The sequence below is a fragment of the Dromiciops gliroides genome, chromosome 4 (genome assembly GCF_019393635.1).
Source record: "Dromiciops gliroides isolate mDroGli1 chromosome 4, mDroGli1.pri, whole genome shotgun sequence".
NCBI lineage: Eukaryota > Metazoa > Chordata > Mammalia > Microbiotheria > Microbiotheriidae > Dromiciops > Dromiciops gliroides.
Window position 1 is genome coordinate 115,301,464 of NC_057864.1, and position 19,998 is coordinate 115,321,461.

The 19,998-nt window shown below is 37.8% G+C and overlaps 1 protein-coding gene across 1 annotated transcript in view; it reads right to left on the reverse strand.

The window, feature by feature from the left end:
* Positions 1–19,998, reverse strand: part of PTPN14 (protein tyrosine phosphatase non-receptor type 14) — a 253,978-nt gene that overhangs the window by 69,831 nt on the left and 164,149 nt on the right. Inside the window, exons 6-8 of the mRNA XM_043963036.1 lie at positions 14,836–14,903; positions 6,063–6,133; positions 3,574–3,661 (exon numbers count right to left, since the gene is read on the reverse strand). Of these exons, the coding sequence (XP_043818971.1) occupies positions 3,574–3,661; positions 6,063–6,133; positions 14,836–14,903 (227 nt within the window). The remainder of the gene's footprint in view (positions 1–3,573; positions 3,662–6,062; positions 6,134–14,835; positions 14,904–19,998) is intronic.

Here is a 19,998-nt window from a genome sequence, read left to right on the forward strand (position 1 = left end):
TTTCCAGTCAGGCATCCTTTGATAATATCTTTTATGACATCTCCTCTGCACCATGAAGAATGTCAATTTTCCAGACTATGAAATGCAGTTAGACAGAGAGCCTACAGAGTTTTTCCATCAGTACATGCATCTTGGAATAACATTGAAGACAAACTGGGCCCAGAAATGAAGAAGAGGACAACCGGTTTGGATTGCTTTGGGGAAATTGCCATATTGCCCCAAGCTTCACCCTGAAACAAAGACCCATGTTTTTTGACACCAATATTTTTCTGGTAATGATAACTGGTTTTTAAATTTCAATTCCAGCGATCTTTCCGCTATACCAAAAACTCTTTGTTATCCCTATTCTTCTTCATCCTTTTGCAATATATAGCGACCTTTTCCATGTAGATATTCACTCTTCTCTGAATTTTCATGACAGTGACCCTGATTTGTTTTCTTCCTACCTATCTGCTTCCACAGTTTCCTTTGCTGAATTTTCATCCATCTTCTTCCCCTTAATCATGGGTGTATACCAAGACCATCTTTCTTCTACATCCTCTCTCTTAGTGAGCTCATTACCACCCACAGATTCAATAAGAACCTTTACACCAATGCCTTCCAGCCCTAGTCTCTCTCCTGAGTTCCAATCCTACATCATCAAATGTCAATTAGACATTTGCACCTGGAGGTTTCACAGGCATCTCAAACTCATGTCCAAAACAGAACTTTTTGTCTTTTTCCATTAATCCATTTCTCTCCCTAACTTTTCTCTTACTGATGAGGGTACCATCATTCTTCCAAACATTCAGGCTGACAACCTCAGAGTAATTCTGGATTCTTCCTTCTCTCTAAACCCCGCCACCACAACCTAATTAATTGTGAAATCTTGTCAATTTTATGTTCATAACATGTCTCATATCTTTTTCCTTCTCTCCATTCACACAACTATCCTCCATCTCTGCTAGTTCATGCCCCCATAACCTCTCTCCTAGACTATGTCAATAAGTTGCTAATTGGTCTTCCTCCCTCAAGTCTCTCCCCTCTTCTACAGCAAAGGGGTCAAGTACATGGCCCATGCAGCCCTCAATACACCCCCAAAAGTGGCCAAAATCAGATTAAAATGTAACTGGATGGGGGTGGCTGGGTGGTGCAGTGGATAAAGCACCGGCCCTGGATTCAGGAGTTCCTGAGTTCAAATCTGGCCTCAGACACTTGACACTTACTGGCTGTGTGACCCTGGGCAAGTCACTTAACCCCCATTGCCTCGCAAAAAAAAAAAAGTAACTGGATAGAAACATACTTTGTATGATTTCACATATATAATTGATATGATATTGCTTGCTTTCTTGGTGGGTATGGGAGGAGTGGGAGGAAGGGAGAGTATTTGGAATGCAAAAAGAAAAATGTAAAGAGTGTTAAAAATAAATAATGAAAAAAATTTAAATTATATATACATATATATACGTACATCCACGTGTGTGTGTGTGTGTGTGTGTGTGTGTGTGTGTGTGTGTATAGGTATGTATCCTTATGGTTTGATGTTAGTGGATTCCCAAAATTTCACCCTCACAGAATAAAATCAATATAGCTGCTTAGGAAAAAAAAGTAATTGGCCAATATTTAACAAAATAAATAAAATACAATGAAACATAGATAATAGTACATTTTAGGGGCAGCTAGATGGTGCAGTGGATAAAGCACTGGCCCTGTATTCAGGAGGACCTGAGTTCAAATCTGGCCTCAGACACTTAACACTTACTAGCTGTGTGACCCTGGGCAAGTCACTTAACCCCAATTGCCTCACCAAAAAAAAAAAAAATAGTACATTTTAAAACTAAGTCAATATGAGACCCACTCCTTATGTACAATTTAGCAGCCTCTTTTTCTATTTGAATTCAACACCACCACTCTACACAGCTATCAACTGGTTCCTAAAGCACTCATTGGACTACATCATTCTCCTCTTCAAAAAGCTCCATTGGTTCCCTATTGACCAAGGATAAAACACAAATTCCTCTGGCATTTAAATCCTTTCACAACATGGCACCAGTCTACTTCTCCAGGTTTACGAAATATTACTCCCATTTCTAGCAGTTTATGCTTCATTTGCTAATTCTTATATATAGCATTCCATCTTCTGCTTCTGTGCTTTGGCAAAAATTGATGCTCCCCCCCCACCCCCACCCCATGCCTCGAATGGATTTCCATTTCATCTCTGACTTTAAGAATCCTTATTTTTCTTTAAAGTTCAGCTCAAGTGACACCTCCTAACTGAGGCTGTAAAGTCTCCATCCCATGCCCTGCCTCTGCCATGCCGGATGCCTACTTTTCCCCATGAACGAAATTACTTTGTATTTATGTTGTATATATTTTCTATTTTCTTACATGTGTACACATTGTTTCCCTCAATAGACTGTGAGTACCTTAAAGATACAGACAATATTTTCTTCTCTTCTTCCCCAGGGCCTACTTGCTATTTATATATCTTGTCTTCCATATTGGATTGTAAGATCCTTGGGGAAGGGACCATGATCTTATACCTTTTTGCACCCTCACAGCATCTAGTAGAGTTCAGTGAACATGGTTCTCAACAAATGTCTACTGAATTAGTGAACAAATGAAAAAGTACTTACTTACTGGAAAGAAAAATTGTTCCACAGTAGTTACTGGACACTACAATTTTATTTATCTCAGAAGATATAAGTTGATTCTGTGGTAAAAATTATTTGTGGTAAAGATTAATATCGCAGTTTTAGCTGAATCATTTGGGAGGGGCCACACCTGGCCCCTCCCGAGGTTATATATGCTACTGAGGTCAGAAGGAGAACTCTCCATAGGCAGCTTTTGAAGAACCTCCCTTTTTGGGGGAAGGGAGATTGAATGCTCCATGAAGGGAGGCAGGCTGCTTCTGGAACACAAGGCGTCTTCCAGAACTCGGTCTTTTTGGTCTTGGCCCTTGTGCTGGTGGCGTGTTCGCTCTCTCTGTCTGGCGACTCCCCTTGCAGTGGCGTGTTAGCTGTTCTGGCGGTACGAGCAACTGTAGACTTCAGGTTTGGTGAGCTAATTACAGAAAACCCTAAATTCCTTTGAACTAGCTTAATTGGGAACGGTCTGGGCAGTGAATAGGTTAAGCTTAGAATTAAGAATATTTATCTGTATTTCTATTTTCCTATTTCCTTATCTTTGATTTTTATTAGTTTCACCTTTGTTGTTTAATTAATTCCCAAGTAATAAAATCTGATCCTTTTGTGAACTAAAGCTTAGAGGCTCCTTTCTTATTGGCCTGGGAGAAATATCTAAAAAGGGAAGTTCAGAGTGGAGGGAGAACCTAAAAGGTCCCTCATATTTCCAGGACCCCAATATTAAGGTGAATCACCCAAATAATGCTCCGTATATCAAATTCTGGCCCTCACAGTTTACTCAATGAATGTTTTAATTATCTACCCTGGGCAAGGCACTGTGCAAAGCACCATAGAAAATATACAAGAGAGGACAGCATAGTCCATGTCTCCTAAAGTTCAGAAAACATTCTACAAATTTCTGCTCTCCTTCCGAGAAAGCCACACAAAGGAAAAAGCCAGAGTACATTACCTTCACAGGGAAGCTTTCCTGTCCAAACCCATCCAAACGTTCCACTTCATTGATATACATGAGTTCAGCTTCCGCTGGCAGGATTCCACTAGAACCAGAATAGTATCAAAAGGAGGAAACGGTTAAAGAGGACAAAGGCAGTGGAAGATTTGACCCTCATCATGTCAAGTTCTATAACTGTTGTTTAGCTAGCTCAATTTGGGAGTAGCAATCATCACAAGGTTGGAATAATATCATGCACCACTTGGTCATCCATTTCCATAATTCCAATAACCTCTCCTCACTGGAGTGTACTTTAACTAAGCAGGAGAATGTAAAGGGAACTATGAAAAAATCTTTTGGAGAGCACTAAGATGAAAACACTAAAAATAAATTCTGTCAAATGGGCTTAAGAATGAAGTAGCCTGTTCAAGGCTAACACAAGTCATTTCCTATATTTGAGATAATTCTCCACTACCTTAAAAATATGAAGACTTTATTTTTGGATGCAAAGGATTAAGATGAAAGTTTAGGAATACCATATCTTCCCTCTAACAATAGAAGGGAAGGATGGGATGGGATAGGAAGTATGTTTGTTTTGTAATAACCTAGAAGAGCTTCAAGTAGTCCTCAATGACATCAAGCTCTCCAGTGCTTCCTTAACTCAAAGATTCTTACCATCTCCCTCCAAATCTAGCCCTTTGATCTTTGTCACTACTGGTAATATGGCTAACACTAGAGATATCCACTCAAAACAGTATTTTGAGCCCATGTTCCCAAGATTTCAAGGCATAGGGAATGTCAGGAAGTTTCCAGTGCAGGTAACACAGGGAACAAATTGAAAGAATAAAGTTTCCCCAACTCCCTCCTGCCAAATGGCCATCAAGGACTCTATGGTAATAGGATGATTATGGGTTAAAATAATTAAAATTCAACCTCCAACAAAACTTAAAACTCCAAGAGTGAATAACATGGGGCTGATTCATAAGCTGGATAAAATAGATTCCCTAACTTGAAGGTTTTAAATGCTGACAAGGCAAGAGTAGGTCTAAGTGAGAGAGAAGGATATATGAATGTGAATACATCCTAATGTATGGACATTAGGAATCTATTCTATTGAAGATTTTGTTAAACATAGCTTCCAATAGCAGAGCCCCCAGAATATCAGCCCAGATTCTAGCCTGGCCCCTGAAACCACCAGGGGAACAATTTGTATAGATACAAACTGGAAATTACCTGGTGTACCAGCCCCTTTCTACACTCACAACCTAATTCTAACTCAACCCCTAATTCTAACACTACTCCTAATTCTAGCCCTATACAGGTATACCTTGTTTTATTGCACTTTGCTTTATTGGGCTTTGCAGATATTGCCTTTTTTGCGAATGGAAGGTTTGTGGCTACCCTGCATAGAGCAGGTCAGTTGGCACCATTTTTCCAAATAGCATGTGCTCACATAGTGTTTCTGAGTCACACTTTGGTAATCCTTACAGTATTTCAAACTTTTTTATGATTATTACAACTGTTATGGTGATCTGTGAGCAGTGATCTTTGATGTTATTATTGTAAACATAATAAATGTTGTGTGTATTCTGACTGCTCCACAACCAGCTGTTGCCACATCTCTTTCCCTCTCTGTGGGCTTCCCTATTTCCTGAGACATAGCAATATTGAAATTATGCCACTTAATAACTCTACAATGGCCTCTAAGTGTTCAAGTGAAAGGAAGAGTCCATTGATGTGACAGACTTCATTATCTTATTTTGAGAAACTGCCAAAGCCACCCCAACCTTCAGCGACCACTACCCTTATCAGTCAGCAGCCATCAACATCAAGGCAAGATCCTCCAACAGCAAAAAGATTATGGCTTGCTGAAGGCTCAGGTGATAGTTAGCATGTTTTTGTGTGTGTGCAATAAAGTATTTTGTAATTAAGGTATATACATTGTTTTTCTTTAAGACATGAAACTATCACACACTTAATAGATTACAGTATACTGTAAGCATAACTTTTATATGCGCTGGGAAACAAACAAACGAAAAATAACTTGACTCCCTTTATTGTGATATTTGCTTAATTTTGGTGGTCTGGAACCAAACTTGGAATATCTCAGAGGTATGACTGCTCAGTAGCCAAAGCTCCTGAAGATCCAGAAAAGAAAGCTCTCAACAGCAAAGTCCTTGGCACCATCAAATGGTTCAACACGGAACCAGATAATGTTTCATCAATGGAAATGACATGAAAGATGTCTTGCTTTTGGACCCTAAGAACAATTAGGCCTTTCCTTCTAACTTGCAGCTGAACCCCAATCTAAGTGTTGTCTTCTCCTTTTAGAATGGGAGCTCTCTGACAGGAGAGAGTCTTGCTTTTCTAATTGTATCCCCGGTGTTCGGGCTAGTGTTCTGCCCAAAGTATGACCTTAATCATTTTTTAAAGTTGTTCACTCATTCATTTGTTTGTTAATTCATTCCACACAGCCACATCTTCCTTCTGCTCCATCTCTCCCTCACCTGTGTGCTTTATGTTCCTGGGCCACTTTCTGGGTTAGCTCCTCCAGGACAGCTTCTTCTAATGGCAAGTCCTACAGAAAAAGACAACAAGCCACATAAAGATCTTGACATTCTCTCTCCTCCCCAAATTCAAAACCCTGCTCCAAAATTCACCTTTCCAGGAAATCATACCTGAATAAATTCACCTGGTGGCATACATTTCTGAACTCTTTTAAGGCTTCTTTTGTAGCACAACGATTTATAATTTGCTGATAGTTTTGGAAGCTTTCTTAAGGCACTAAATTTATGCCTGTTTTATACTACCAGACTATATGCTCACTGAGGGCACGGAATTTCTTATATATTTCCTATAACCAAACCAACTTCAATTTGTGAAGTATCTTTGCTATAATATTAATGCACATAAGCTAAATAGAGATCATACAAACACCTGGTTGAGAGGAAAAACCTGAGTTTCTGCTTTAAAGTAAATGGAAGGTGGGAGGGGCAGGATGGAGCATACCAGCTATATGCAGAGATTGTGCACCAGGTAAAGCAGAGGGCCTGGATACAGTTCAGAGGGCCCTGACCATATGAAAAGTATAGGAATAGGTGCCAATTGTAAGCTTTGCCACTCATTACCCAGTTCCAGGTCACAAATCCAGGGCAGACTAGGGAGAGTACCTGAGCAAAGAGGTGGCATTCCAGAGCAAGGAACAATGACAGGCCCTAAGCTGTATACTCATTGTATATTTGCTTCTGAATTTGGAAGGAGCCAGTTCAGACTCAAAAAGTAAGTGTTTGGCTCTGTTGCCAGGATGGAGTCTCAGTTTTAGCCAGGGCAGGTAAAACAGACCAAAACGTAGTCTGTAGTTCTATTAACAGCAAGATGATAGTGGCTGAGTCTTGTGGTAGTCTTCTAAAATTCCAAAGGAAGCAAGTACACACAGACCTGTTATTCAGATCCAAATCAAGGTCAGGAACTTGCAGAACTTAGCCTGACGGTAGACAACAAACTTTGCTCTGGATCAGACCACACTAGGAAACCTAAAAGCTTGCAGGTCCCCAGCCTAAGCTGTCTCTGAGACACTGGAACAACATGGCACTCAATGCCCCCAAGAGAGCAGTAGAAGGACCTGAGAAAGCACAAGCTCAGCCCAGAAATACTTTCTAAAAGCACAGAAAATCTGGCCCTGACATAAAGTCCACAGTCATGAAGGAGGCTGTAAGAATAAGCAGCACCCTCCCCCCGCAAAAAAATTCTACCATAAAAAGCGATTATAGTCACAGAAATAGTCAAGGCATAAACCCAGAAGAAGAGAATGACTCCAAAGTGTCTACAAGCAAAGCCTCAAAGAAAAACACAGGTTGGGTCCAAGTTCAACTGAAATTCATGGAAGAGATTAAGCAAGGATTTTAAAAATTGAAAAAATTGTTTTTATAAATTAAATTAGAGCACTAGAGGAAAAATTTAGAAAAGAAATAAGAGCTATGGAAGAAAGATTTGGAAAGAGAATTAATAGCTTGGCACAAGAAGTACAAAGCCTTACCCAAGCAACAATGTCTGAAATGAAAATATTACAAATAAAAGCTAATGATTTCATAAGATAGTAATAAGCATTAAATAAAGAAAATGTAAGTTATCTCATTGCAAAAATAATTGACCCAGAAAACAGACTGAAGAGAGAAAATTGAAGAATCATTGAACTGAGGACAGCTAGGTGGCACAGTGGATAAAGCACTGGCCCTGGATTCAGGAAGACCTGAGTTCAAATCCGGTCTCAGACACTTAACACTGGCTAGCTGTGTGACCCTGGGCAAGTCACTTAATCCTCATTGCCCCACAAATAAATAAATAGATAGATAGATAGATAGATAGATAGATAGATAGATAGATAGATAAATAGATAGATAGATAGATAGATAGATAGATAGATAGATAGATAGATAGATAGATAGATAGATAGATAGATAGATAGATAGATAAATAAATGAAATTTAAAAATAAATCACTGGACTGACTACCTAAAAGCTATAACTACAAGAGGATAGATATCATATTTCAAGAAATTATAAGAGAACTATTCAAATCTCTAGAATCCACCAGTCACCTCCAGAAAGAAACCTCAAATTAAAACTCCCAAGAACATTATAGTGAAAATCTAGAGCTTCTAAGTCAAAGAAAAAAAAATAATGCAAGCAGCCGGAAATCAAGAATCCAAGTACTGAGGAGCCACAGTCAGGATCACACACAATTTAACATCTATCATTATAAAGGAATGGAAAGCTGAAAATATGATATTCCAGAAGACCAATGATATAGGTTTATAATAACAAATAACTTACCTAACAAAACTGGGTGTAATTTTACAGGGGAAAAAGAATGTATCTTTAATAAAAGAGGAATTCTAAGCATTTCTGATGAAAAAAACCGGAGTTGCACAGAAACTTGGAAGGGCAAACACAGTAATCAAGAGAAATATTTAAAAGGTAAACATGAATGAAGAATCTTAAGGGACTGAACAAGAATAAACTGTTCATATTCTAAAATGGAGAGAGAATGCACGTGTCTCTCCAGAACCTTACCATCATCCAGGGTCATTGGAATCTAACCAACCAGAGGGCCTAGAAGTATCTATTATATGCTGATGATCTTAAAACAAGAATGGAAGAGAGGGAAAGATGAATATACTGTGAGAGGGGAAAGAGGGAGAAAGATGGGGAAAATTATCTCACATAATTTGGGTTACATAAGTAGAAGTTTATACAAATAAGGAGAAAATGAAGGATGGAGGGAGGACACTTGAACCATGCTCTCATCCAAATTGTCTGAGGGAAAGGAATAATACACATATATTCACACACCAGTTTGTTACAGAGATACACTTCCCTCAACAGTGAATCAGGATGTACATATATAACCTATAGCAGATTGCTTTCTGTCTTGGGGAGGGGGGAGAAAAGGGAGGGAGGGGAAAAATTTTGGAACTAAAAATCTTATGAAAACAAATGCTGAAAACTATCTTTACATGTAACTTGAAAATAATAAAATACTTTTATGATTAAAAAAACCCAGTGAATCAAGGGAGAAAGAAAAAGAAGGAATAGGAAGGAGGGCATATTATTCGAGGGTATGTTGTCATTGCTTAATTGTGTCTGACTCTTCATTATCCCATTTGGGTTTTCTTGGCAAATATACTGGAGTGGTTTGCCATTTCCTTTTCCAGCCCATTTTAAAGATAAGGAAACTGAGGCAAACAGGGTGAAGTGACTTGCCCAGGGTCACACAGCTAGTAAGTGTCTGAGACCATATTTGAACTCAGGAAGATATGCTCAGAAGTGAGGGCTTAGTCCTAAGTAAAGCTCTAACTAAGGATGTACAAAAAATATTTAAATCTCCCTTTTTTGTGGTGGCAAACAATTGGAAACTTAGGAGATGCCCATCAATTAAGGAATGGTTAAACAACTTAAAGAATATGAATGGGATTGAAAATTACTGTGCTGTAAGAAATGTTGTAAGGGATGGTTTCAGAAAAACCTGATAAAATTTATAAGAACTGATTAAAAGTAAAGTAAAAACAGAAAAATAATTTCTATGATAACAAATTTGTAAAGACAAATAACTTTGAAAGACTGAGGAACTCTGATCAATCAAATGGTCAACCATAACCCCAAAGGAATCATGATGAAATATAACGCCCATTTTCTGATAGTTAGATGATGGACAGAGGCAGATTGAAATATTTTGGAACAGGGTGGGGGGGGGATATGGTCAATATGGGAATCTGTTTTGCTTGGCTATACGTGTTTGTAACAAGGATTTTGTTTTTTTTTTCTTAATGGGGGATGAAAGGGAAGGTAAGATAAAGAATAGGCAGATTGCTGTTGATTGAAAAAATGTTAGTTTTTTAAAAGTGAATGTAAATAACTTCCTATTTAACAATTAGGCATCTATTATATAAATGGCATCATGCTAGGAAGTATACTCATTCACAAAAATGAAAAATACACCCTGCCCTTTGGGAATGTACATTCTACTTGAGAATACAACATCAGTAAATCCAACATTTAAAAAAATTAATAATTGGCAATTACCATACTATATAAAACATATTAAAGTCTTCACATGTGATCAAACTATGAAATTTAGGGTTACTATAAGGAAAACTGTTCAAAGCTGGAATCTACATTGAGAGATTATTGAGGTTACCCTCATCATCAAAGGTCTTCAACCAAAAGAGAGATGATCATTTGTTGCAGAGGCTACATAAAGAATTATTTTTCAGTTATGGGCTGGACGAGATGACCATAGGTTTCTTTTCTGAGATGGGTTTTATTGAAATTTTTTCAATTGATATTCATTAATGACATTGGTCTGTGGTTCTCTTTCTTTACTTTATCTCACTATATTTGTTTCATCAAAAGAGTTTGACTATGTTTTCTTTCCCAGTTTTTGAGAATCATTTGTTTGGGATAGGCAGGGGTGTGTTGGAACCAGTATGAACCAGCTCACAAGGGTCAATTGTTAAATTTTCGGTGTGAACATTTATACCTTTGAAATTGGAGATGGCTATAAATCAGGGCTTGCCCTATTGTCTTGTTGGTTATCTAGACTTAAGAAAGTGATAGAGAAAATGTGAATGAAGATTATACTTAAAAATATATCATTGGGTACTTTTCTTCCTGGAGAGTCTTAAACATTTGCTAGCACACTGATTAGTATAAGTATCAATTATCCTTGAAAAGTTCGATACTATTCACTTGTAAATCCATTTGAACCAGTTGGGTTTTTTTAAAAAAAATTAAAAGGCAATTAAAAACTGAAACTAAATACTGTATAATTACAATAACAAAGCCTGACCCCCCAAAAGGAACTATGAGAATATATCTCCCTCCATTATTTGCAGAGGTGGGGGACTATGGGTATGGAATTTTGCATATATATGAAGACATAGTTACTGTGCTGGTTAGAGTTTTTCAAACAATTTTTTTTCTTTTTATTTATTATAAGGGATGGCTCTCTGGCTGGGAGAGGAGAGCTCCCACCCAGAAATGAAAGTAATATAAAAACAAAGTTGATCAATGAAAAATTTTAAATTAACATAAAAAATCTTAGTACACCTTTAAGTCACTAGTACAATCAGATCAGTTTCTTCATGCAGCTCCCCATCACAGGTTTCTTTTAGCTCTAAAATCCTGTGATTCTATCATCTTCATAACAACCTTATGAAAGAGATGGGTATTATTCTTGAAATGAGTAATTATGTTCCCCTTATGTCTTCTCTCCTTCAAACTAAAGCGATCTATCCTCATATGGCATGATTTCAAGACCCTTCAACATCCAGGCTACCCTCCTCACATTTATCAATATCCTTCTTTAATGTGACATGAAGAACAGAACTCTCCAAATGTAGCATGACCATGTGAGGATACAGTAAGCTTTTCTCCTTCCTAGGCATAATTATCATGCCCATTTTATAGATTAAGAAAGAGATGAGGTTCTTCGAGGTTAAGTGACTTATCCATGGCCCCACAGCTAGTGTCAAAGGCAAGATTCACAACCAGGTCTGTTCTAAATCCAAGACCAAAATTTCTTCCACTATAGCACAATGCTACCCCCAAGCAGACAAGGTTATGGCTTTACTCGAGCTCTTTTCTCTAGATTCTTCCCACCTTTACATCATAATGGGAAATAGAAGACCTATCATCACAGCTCTTCATTTCAGTGTTGAATTCTGAAGGGAATGCTAGAAGAGAAGCAAAATTGTGTGATCAAACTAAATAAATACTGAGGATCATCCTAGGTGCATAGATTTTGCCAGAAAATATCCAAGATAATTAGAGTAAGAAAACTGAATAGTAAGCTATGAATTTCACAACTTACTAGTGAGACACAAATCTTCCATGTGGCTCCTTCCACCTACACAGATTACAATCCTTCTATATCTTACAGTCTTAGAGAGCTGCCTGAGACCCAGAGGGATTGACTTTCCCATGGTCAAACAACTCAGAAATGTCAGAGGTGGGATTTCTACTCAGATCTTTCTGACTTAAGTCTAGCATTCCATCAATGACTCTGTGCTGCCTTTCAGGGTAGAGGTAGAGGGTGGGATAAATACAGATCAACTATTGGAAAATGTCCTGTACTTAAAGATGTGGAATGTTTGGAAACTATTCTTACAGGCACTTTTACCTTTAAACTTCAACATTCTTTCTTTGCATCCTTTGATTAAAGTGGCTTGTGTCATGGTTGGTTCCAACTCATAGGGCATTTTCAGATTTACTTGGAGTAGCAAACATACTACACATTTTACAAATTCAGTTGCATATGTGCATGACTGCAATCATTTTGTAAAACTCAGAAATGGTTTAAGAGAATAAACGAAACAGAGCAGTGTTGGAAAGTGGAGGGAGGTGAAACTATTCTACAAAACTTCAGATCTAGGCTTTAAATGACAATAAGAACAACAAAGTCAACTATTGTACTTAACTAAACTGTCTCTGTCTAGATCTCCTGGGCCTCCTTTCAGTATTTGTCTCTGTCACAGAAAAATGTGAGAGTGGTACTGTGCTAATGAAAAATGGCAGGGTACATGCCTGTACACACCCACCCACCTATGGGATATATTATCCATTTAACTTTGTTCTTTCAACTGGTAAAAAAAAAATGCCATGACATATTTAGGAACCTTAAAAGATGAAATGGAACTTAAATCTGTACCTCCTTCTCCCCACCTTTGTCTGACAGGGGAGAGAGCATAGAATAGAGGATAGAAATCTAGCTTCTGAGGTAGGAGGACCTGGGTTCCAGTCTTATCTTTGACACAGACTAATTATGTGGCCTGGGTTGAGTTATTTGAGCTCTCAGTGTCCCAGGCAATTTTCTAAGCCTATACATTGGAGAGCAGATGTTGGATTTGCAATAGTACAGTAAGTGTTTCACTAAGAGATTTCTATACTGATCAAATTACAGGTTCAGTCCAAAATAACTAAAACTCCACATATACTCATGCTATTTAATTATTGCCTTTCACTAGCTCACCAGCATCATGAATTTTCTATCTCAGTGCTCTGATTAGAGCTAGAAAAATCTGTTTATAACATGCAGAGTTTAAAATCACCAACCAATAATTAATTAAAATGTCCCCTACAACATAATATTAAGGGCAGTATACAAAATCCGTTCATCAATAGTTGTCTCCTTGACCACCTTTGCTCTGTGTTTCAAAACAAGCTTCAAGAATGTACAGCTAGTAGTGAGTCAGTGAACTAGCATTTATTAAATACCTACTATGTGCCAGGCACTGTACTAAGTGCTGGGGATACCTCAACATACATATATCCACACTATGTATCGAGTCACTACCTTGTAGAATGCCCTGAAAAATTCAGTGCCTAAAGAATATTTAGTGCTTATGGTAAAACCTCATAACTATTTACACTAAGTGCCAACATCTGTGCTGCTGACAGTCTGTCACAAACTCAATGGTTGTAATCACTGTTGACCACGCTATTATTTAAAAGATGAGAATTAAAAGGGATAAATGTGAAACTCAATCTTGTGGTTCAAGAAATCAACAAATGTATGATGGGGGTGAGGGGGACAAAGCCACAAAGTAGTTCATATAGAGGGGAAAAATGGAAGAGGGAGATGTTAGTGGACCTTGAGTTCTATTGAGTCAGTGGTACAACAGAGATGGCCTCCCAAAAGATAAGATCATGTTAGTCATTAATAGAAGTATATGGCACCCAGAGAAAGGCAGCTTTATCACCTTACTGTTCTTTGCTCTGGTCGGAGTACTTTACAATATATTAAAATTTTAGAGCAGGAAGGAATGTTACAAAAATCATTTGGCCTGCCTTCTAATTTTATGGATGAGTAAACTGAGATGCAGAAAGATTAAGTGACATCTAGAATGTCACATAGCAAATTAGTGACAGTGCTTCTATCTGTGTGCTTTCCATTACATTCAAACAGACTAGATGCTAGGCATTCCAGAATTCTGTAGAGACAACTCCAGATTATCATGGAAGACTACATTAAATACTCTCCTTTAAAAAAAAAATCACACTAAGCTTTTATGATTCTAGAACAAAAAACAATGTTGTACGGGGCAGCTAGATGGCACAGTGGATGGAGCAACGGCCCTGGAGTCAGGAGTACCTGAGTTCAAATCCGACCTCAGACACTTAACACTTACTAGCTGTGTGACCCTGGGCAAATCACTTAACCCCAATTGCCTCACCAAAAAAAAAACCAAAAACCAAAAACCAAAAAAACAATGTTGTATGTGTTGTTTATAATGTCAGTTCCTTTTTGAATGAGGGTGCAATTTAACATTGGCTAAGCACTCAATATGTCCAAAGTCCTTTACTAGGAGCTGGAAGAAATATAGGAGATTCCATTAGGAAAAGCACCAATTATTTTTTCTAATAGGAAATGTTCTCAATTTTTCTGACAAAGGATAGAGTTGTTCCTTACTATTAGCATCTCTCTCCATCCTCTGTAGCTATAGGCATATCCCTTGGGATTAGAACCCAGCCACACCTCCAGTTCATTATAGAAATGAATATTTTGCAAGTCTCATCCTGCCTATCCTAACCACGCCTACCCCTTTGCCAAACAATGCTTTTTTTTGTGTGTCCCAACTCTGAAAGAATACCATGCAGCTTGCCAAGAGAACATACATATCATGCTCTGTGTTTCTCTTCTGAAAAGTTTCTCTTTTCAAAGGAAGGATCCAAATCCATCAGGAAACAAAAGGCAAAATAGAAAGTGGGAAAATACACTCACCATAGGAAATAACACATATTCTCGAAGGAAATCTTGAGATTCAAATTGACTGTAGTCCCCAAAATCAGCTGAACAACAACAACAACAAAAAGACAAAACAAGAAAAAAAAATGGTGTTTAATACAATGGATTGAAAGGTGGGGGGCAGGGGGAGTGGAATACAAATCTATATCCAAACTTTCCTCCAGGTTAAGGTTTCCAGTGTTGTCAAGGAAGAGATTTTTTTTTTTTTTGCAGCGAACAACAACAAAAAAAGGAATAGGTGGCTTCTTTTATCAATTACTAGAAGAATGTATTTTTAAAACAGCAACAGAATCAAAGCAATACCCCTCTCTTTGGAATAAAACCCCCATCATCCCATTCTAGAGTATTGATTCAGCATCAATAAAAGATGAAAATATTAATAACAATAACAACAATCACAGCATTTCTTTCTATGTGGCATCCTAGCTTTAATAGCTTTAATTAAATTTTAATTAAAGCTAAATAGTTTAAATAGCTTAAACCTGCAGCAAGACTTCTTAGACACCTTGTATAGAACTTTAAGCTTTGTGAAGTGCTTTATCCTCACAGCAATCCTGTGACATAGATGTTATTGTCATCCCCATTTTATAGGTGAGGAAACTGAAATACTAAAACTCCATGATCATGAATGGAAAGCTAGTTCTTGCTTCACTCAGCCAGATACTAACTCATCTCATTTATGATCTGAATTTTTTTCCCCTCACTCCCTTCCATTTCCTGATAACTAGGTAAAAATGGAGCTAAATGTATAGTTGCTACTTAGGAGGATTTCAGAAAAACCGGGAAAAACTTCCATGAACTGATGCTGAGTGAAATGAGCAGAACCAGGAGAACATTGTACACAGTATCAACAACATTGTGTGATGATCAACTGTCATAGACTTAACTCTTCCCGGCAATACAATGATCCAAGATAATTCCCAAGGACTCATGATGGAAAATGATCTCCACATCCAGAAAAAAGAACTGTGGCATCTGGATGCAGATTGAACCATACTGTTTCTACTTTGTTTTTGTTTTTTCTTTTTTGAGATGTTTCCCTTTTGTTCTGATTCTTCTTTCACAACATGACTAATGTAGAAATATATTTAATGTGATTGTACATATATAACCTATATCAGATTGTTTGCTATCTTGGGGAGGGTGGAGGGAGAAAAATTTGGAACTAGAACTCTTATAAAAACTAATGTTGAAAACAATCTCTAAATGTAACTTGAAAATAATAAAATACTTTTATGATTAATAAAAACCTAAAAAATTCCAAAAAACAAATAGCTATTACTTATGCTTACCAAAAGGCTAACCATCAAAGCATGTATGTGCTTATATATATATATTTAGTGAAGCAATTGGGGTTAAGTGACTTGCCCAGGGTCACACAGCTAGTAAGTGTTAAGTGTCTGAGGCCGGATTTGAACTCAGGTACTCCTGAATCCAGGGCTGGTGTTCTATCCACTGCACCAACTTGCTGCCCCTATGTGCTTATATTTAATAGTATGAAGAGTAGGAATTTTTAAAAGGGCTTCCTTTTAAAAATTTAGTCAAACTTGCATTTATCAATTTGTTAAATATGCAACTATTCATATCTTAAGAATAACTTGCCAAGGGGGCTTTTAAACCTCACTTTAATTTGGAGAGCTAAAGAACAAACATTATCTGTAACTTTTCATATTTCTGAAGCTGGAAATCCCCACCATAAATCACCCTTGGCAAGCACCTTTAAAAATCTTTACACCTCCTAGACAATTTCACATGTCGAGAGATGCCAAATATGCTGTTCTATCCTGTTTTCAGCTCAGAGGTACATTCTAGCATACATGAAGAGAATCAAATGTGTATGTACCATAGATTATAGTTCTTACTCCATTCCCCCATTACCAGAGATAAATTTAAGATTTCTTTTGAGTTTCTTATTAGATTTCATATAAAAGTTTAAAAAAAATCAGATGACTTTCAGACAAGCACATGTATACAAGGAGAAAACAGAGTTTATTACTCATGCCACCTACAAAAACAGCATGGTACATATTAGGTGGGATGTGTTCAAGGATAGCAGATTTTCTTCTGTCTGTCGATTCATTCTCATGTTCAAAGAAGTGGGGAACCCATCTCATCAAATGGCTACTACCACTGTTAAGAACATTTTTCTAATTACACAGTGAGAATTCTCAGGTAAAAGCTGATAAAACATAACTGAAAGTTTTACCATAACTCTTAGTATTAACATTTTAGGGGCTTGATATCTGCTATAATGCACTTCATATTGTAGGCACTTAGTAAATGTTTGTTCATTAATTCAATAAGCATTTGTTAAACAACTACAATGGGGATGGGACTATGCCAGGCAGTGGGGTTCAAAGATTAAAAAAAGAAAACTGGACCTATACTCAGAAAAGATATATTCCACTGCAGGGATACAATACGTATTATATCAGTAAATGCTCTATGTGTATATGTAGTGTATGCATAAGTGTATATGTGAATAAGTATGTATATATAAAGTTTTAAAGGCAACTAAGTGGCACAGTTGATAGAGTAATGGGCCTGGAGTCACAAAGATTCATCTTTGTGAGTTCAAATCTGACCTCAAACACTTACTAGCTGTGTGACCCTGTTTGCCTTTGAACCCTGTTTGCTTCAGTTTCCTCATCTGTAAAATAAATTGGAGAAGAAAATGGTAAACCATTCCAGTATCTTTGCCAAGTTCATGACTGAAACAACTGAACAACAAAAATAAAGTTATAAAAAATAACAAAATAATTTCTAAAGGAAGAAAATCCTGATAACTGAGGCAACAAGAAAGGACCTTGAGCAGGAGGTGGCATGTGAGCTGTGCTCTGAAGAAAGCTAAAATTCTGAGACATTAGTGAGGAAGATGTGCAATACAGACACAGGGGAGCACTTATGCGAAAGTATGGAGGGAGGAGGTCAAACGTTGTGTAATGGGGCTAGAAAAGAGAGTGGGCTGAAAAGGGCAGCATATGGCATAAGACTGACAGTGTAAGGGGCAGCCAGATTGTGGAGGGTTTTAAATGCCAGGCTTAGGGGTTGCCACTTTGCCCTAGAGATCATAGGGAGCCACTGAAGATTTTGGTGCAGGGGGATGGTACAGTAAGAGCTGTGTTTTAAGAATATTAATAAAGCAACTGTGCAGAAGATGGATTAAAGAGGAAAGAAACCAGAGACAGAGGGAGCCAATTAAGAGGCTTATTGCCAACAGTGTTGTTGAGACATAATAAGGTTGGGGGCTGGGGAATGGGGTGAGGTGGGGTTGTTGAACTGAATTGAAATGAAAAGGCAATAGGGGAGGATTCCATGCAAGAGGCAGCATGGTCTAAAGCAGGACTTCCAAAACTTTTTTCACTCATGATTCCTTTTTGCTGGAAAACCTTTTACCCAATCCTGAGCATATGGGTATATAAAATAAGTATATATAATTTTTTGCTGTTGTCAAATTTTTTGCAACCCCCACATTCAGTTACACAACCCCATATGGGGTCAAGACCCTCAGTGTAAGAATCTGGGGTCTAAATGGCTGAGTTAGGAGAACTGGCTAGCTCTAGCTGTGCCACTAAATGCATTAAATGCCCTGGAGTCGGGAGGACCTGAATTTAAATATCACCTCAGACACTTACTAGCTGTGTGACCCTGGGCAAGTCACTTAACCCCAATTGCCTTAAACATTTGGGGCCATCTCCATTTGAACTGATATATATCTTGCCACTGGACCCAAATGGCTCTGGAGGAGAGAGTAATGTTGGTGACCTTGCACAGCCCTTCCTCACTTAAATCCAGTTCACTACAAGTCATGACATCACCCTGATGTCATGGTCTTGGTCCTCTTCAAGAATGAAGGACAAACAGGGGGGCAGCTAGGTGGCACAGTGGATAAAGCACCAGCCCTGAATTCAGGAGTTCAAATCTGGCCTCAAACACTTGACACTTACTAGCTGTGTGACCCTGAGCAAGTCACTTAACCCTCATTGACCCACCATTTAAAAAAAAAGAATGAAGGACAAACAACAACAGCATTAAATAATTTTGTGGTTCTCCATTTCCTCATGTGTAAAATGGAGACATGGGACCAGATGAAGTTGAAAAGTTCTGTGATTCACAGCTGTACTGTCACTGAACAAATATAACAATTTTTTTTTTTGCTTTTAAGTATCCTCTATATGAACTGAAAATCTTTATTATTGTCTCCTGCGCTACACTGAGGGTCAGCAACCTCGGTTTAAACCCTGCCTCAGATTATCAGTGTGACCTCAGACAAGTCACTAAACCTCTCTCAGTCATTTTCCTCATCTGTATTTTTGATATAATATTACTAATATTATGTAACTCTGGATTATTGTGAGTAAAATGCTCTAAAAATCTTAAAGTTCAATCAAAATGTGAGTCACAACAAGAACAAGTTTTATGTGGTGCTTATTACGTTCCAGGCACTGTGCTAAGGGCTTTACAAATATCTCATTTAATACTCACAACAACCCTGAGAGGTAGGTGCTATTATTATCATCCCCATTTTACAGATGAGGAAATGGAGACAAAGATCAATTAAGTGATTTGCCCAAGAGTACGCAGCTAGTGTCTGGGTTGGATTTGAACTCAGGTCTTTTCTAACCAGAGGTCCAGCACTCTATCCACTGCATGCTAATTTATATTATAAAATAAATGTCATCAGAAACCTTTTTAGTGCCAAATGTCACCAAAATCCAAAGATGTACATACACACACACACACACACACACACACACATACATATATATACACACACAGAAGTATACACCCCAGGCCAAAAATTATTGAGGGACTAGGTCAGGGGAAAGGAGGAAAGGACAGAGAGGAGAGATAAAGTAATCAAGAAGAAAGGAAAGCAGAAACCAGACAAAGGAGGAAAAGATATAAAAAGAGAAAGAGAAAAAATTTCAAGTAGAGGACATGTGTTAGTGGCTGCATAGTCCTGAGCTGGGTTGTCACCGTTCATATTTCAATTCTGTTTCTGTTCTCTCAGTCTCTTTTGTAAACATCTTTCCATAATACCTGAGAATATAGTCATTCACAGGCCACTGGGATCACTCCAGCTTCCTCCCTGTTTAATAGGGTAGAGATAGTTTAAAATGCTATAACCTAAGGAGA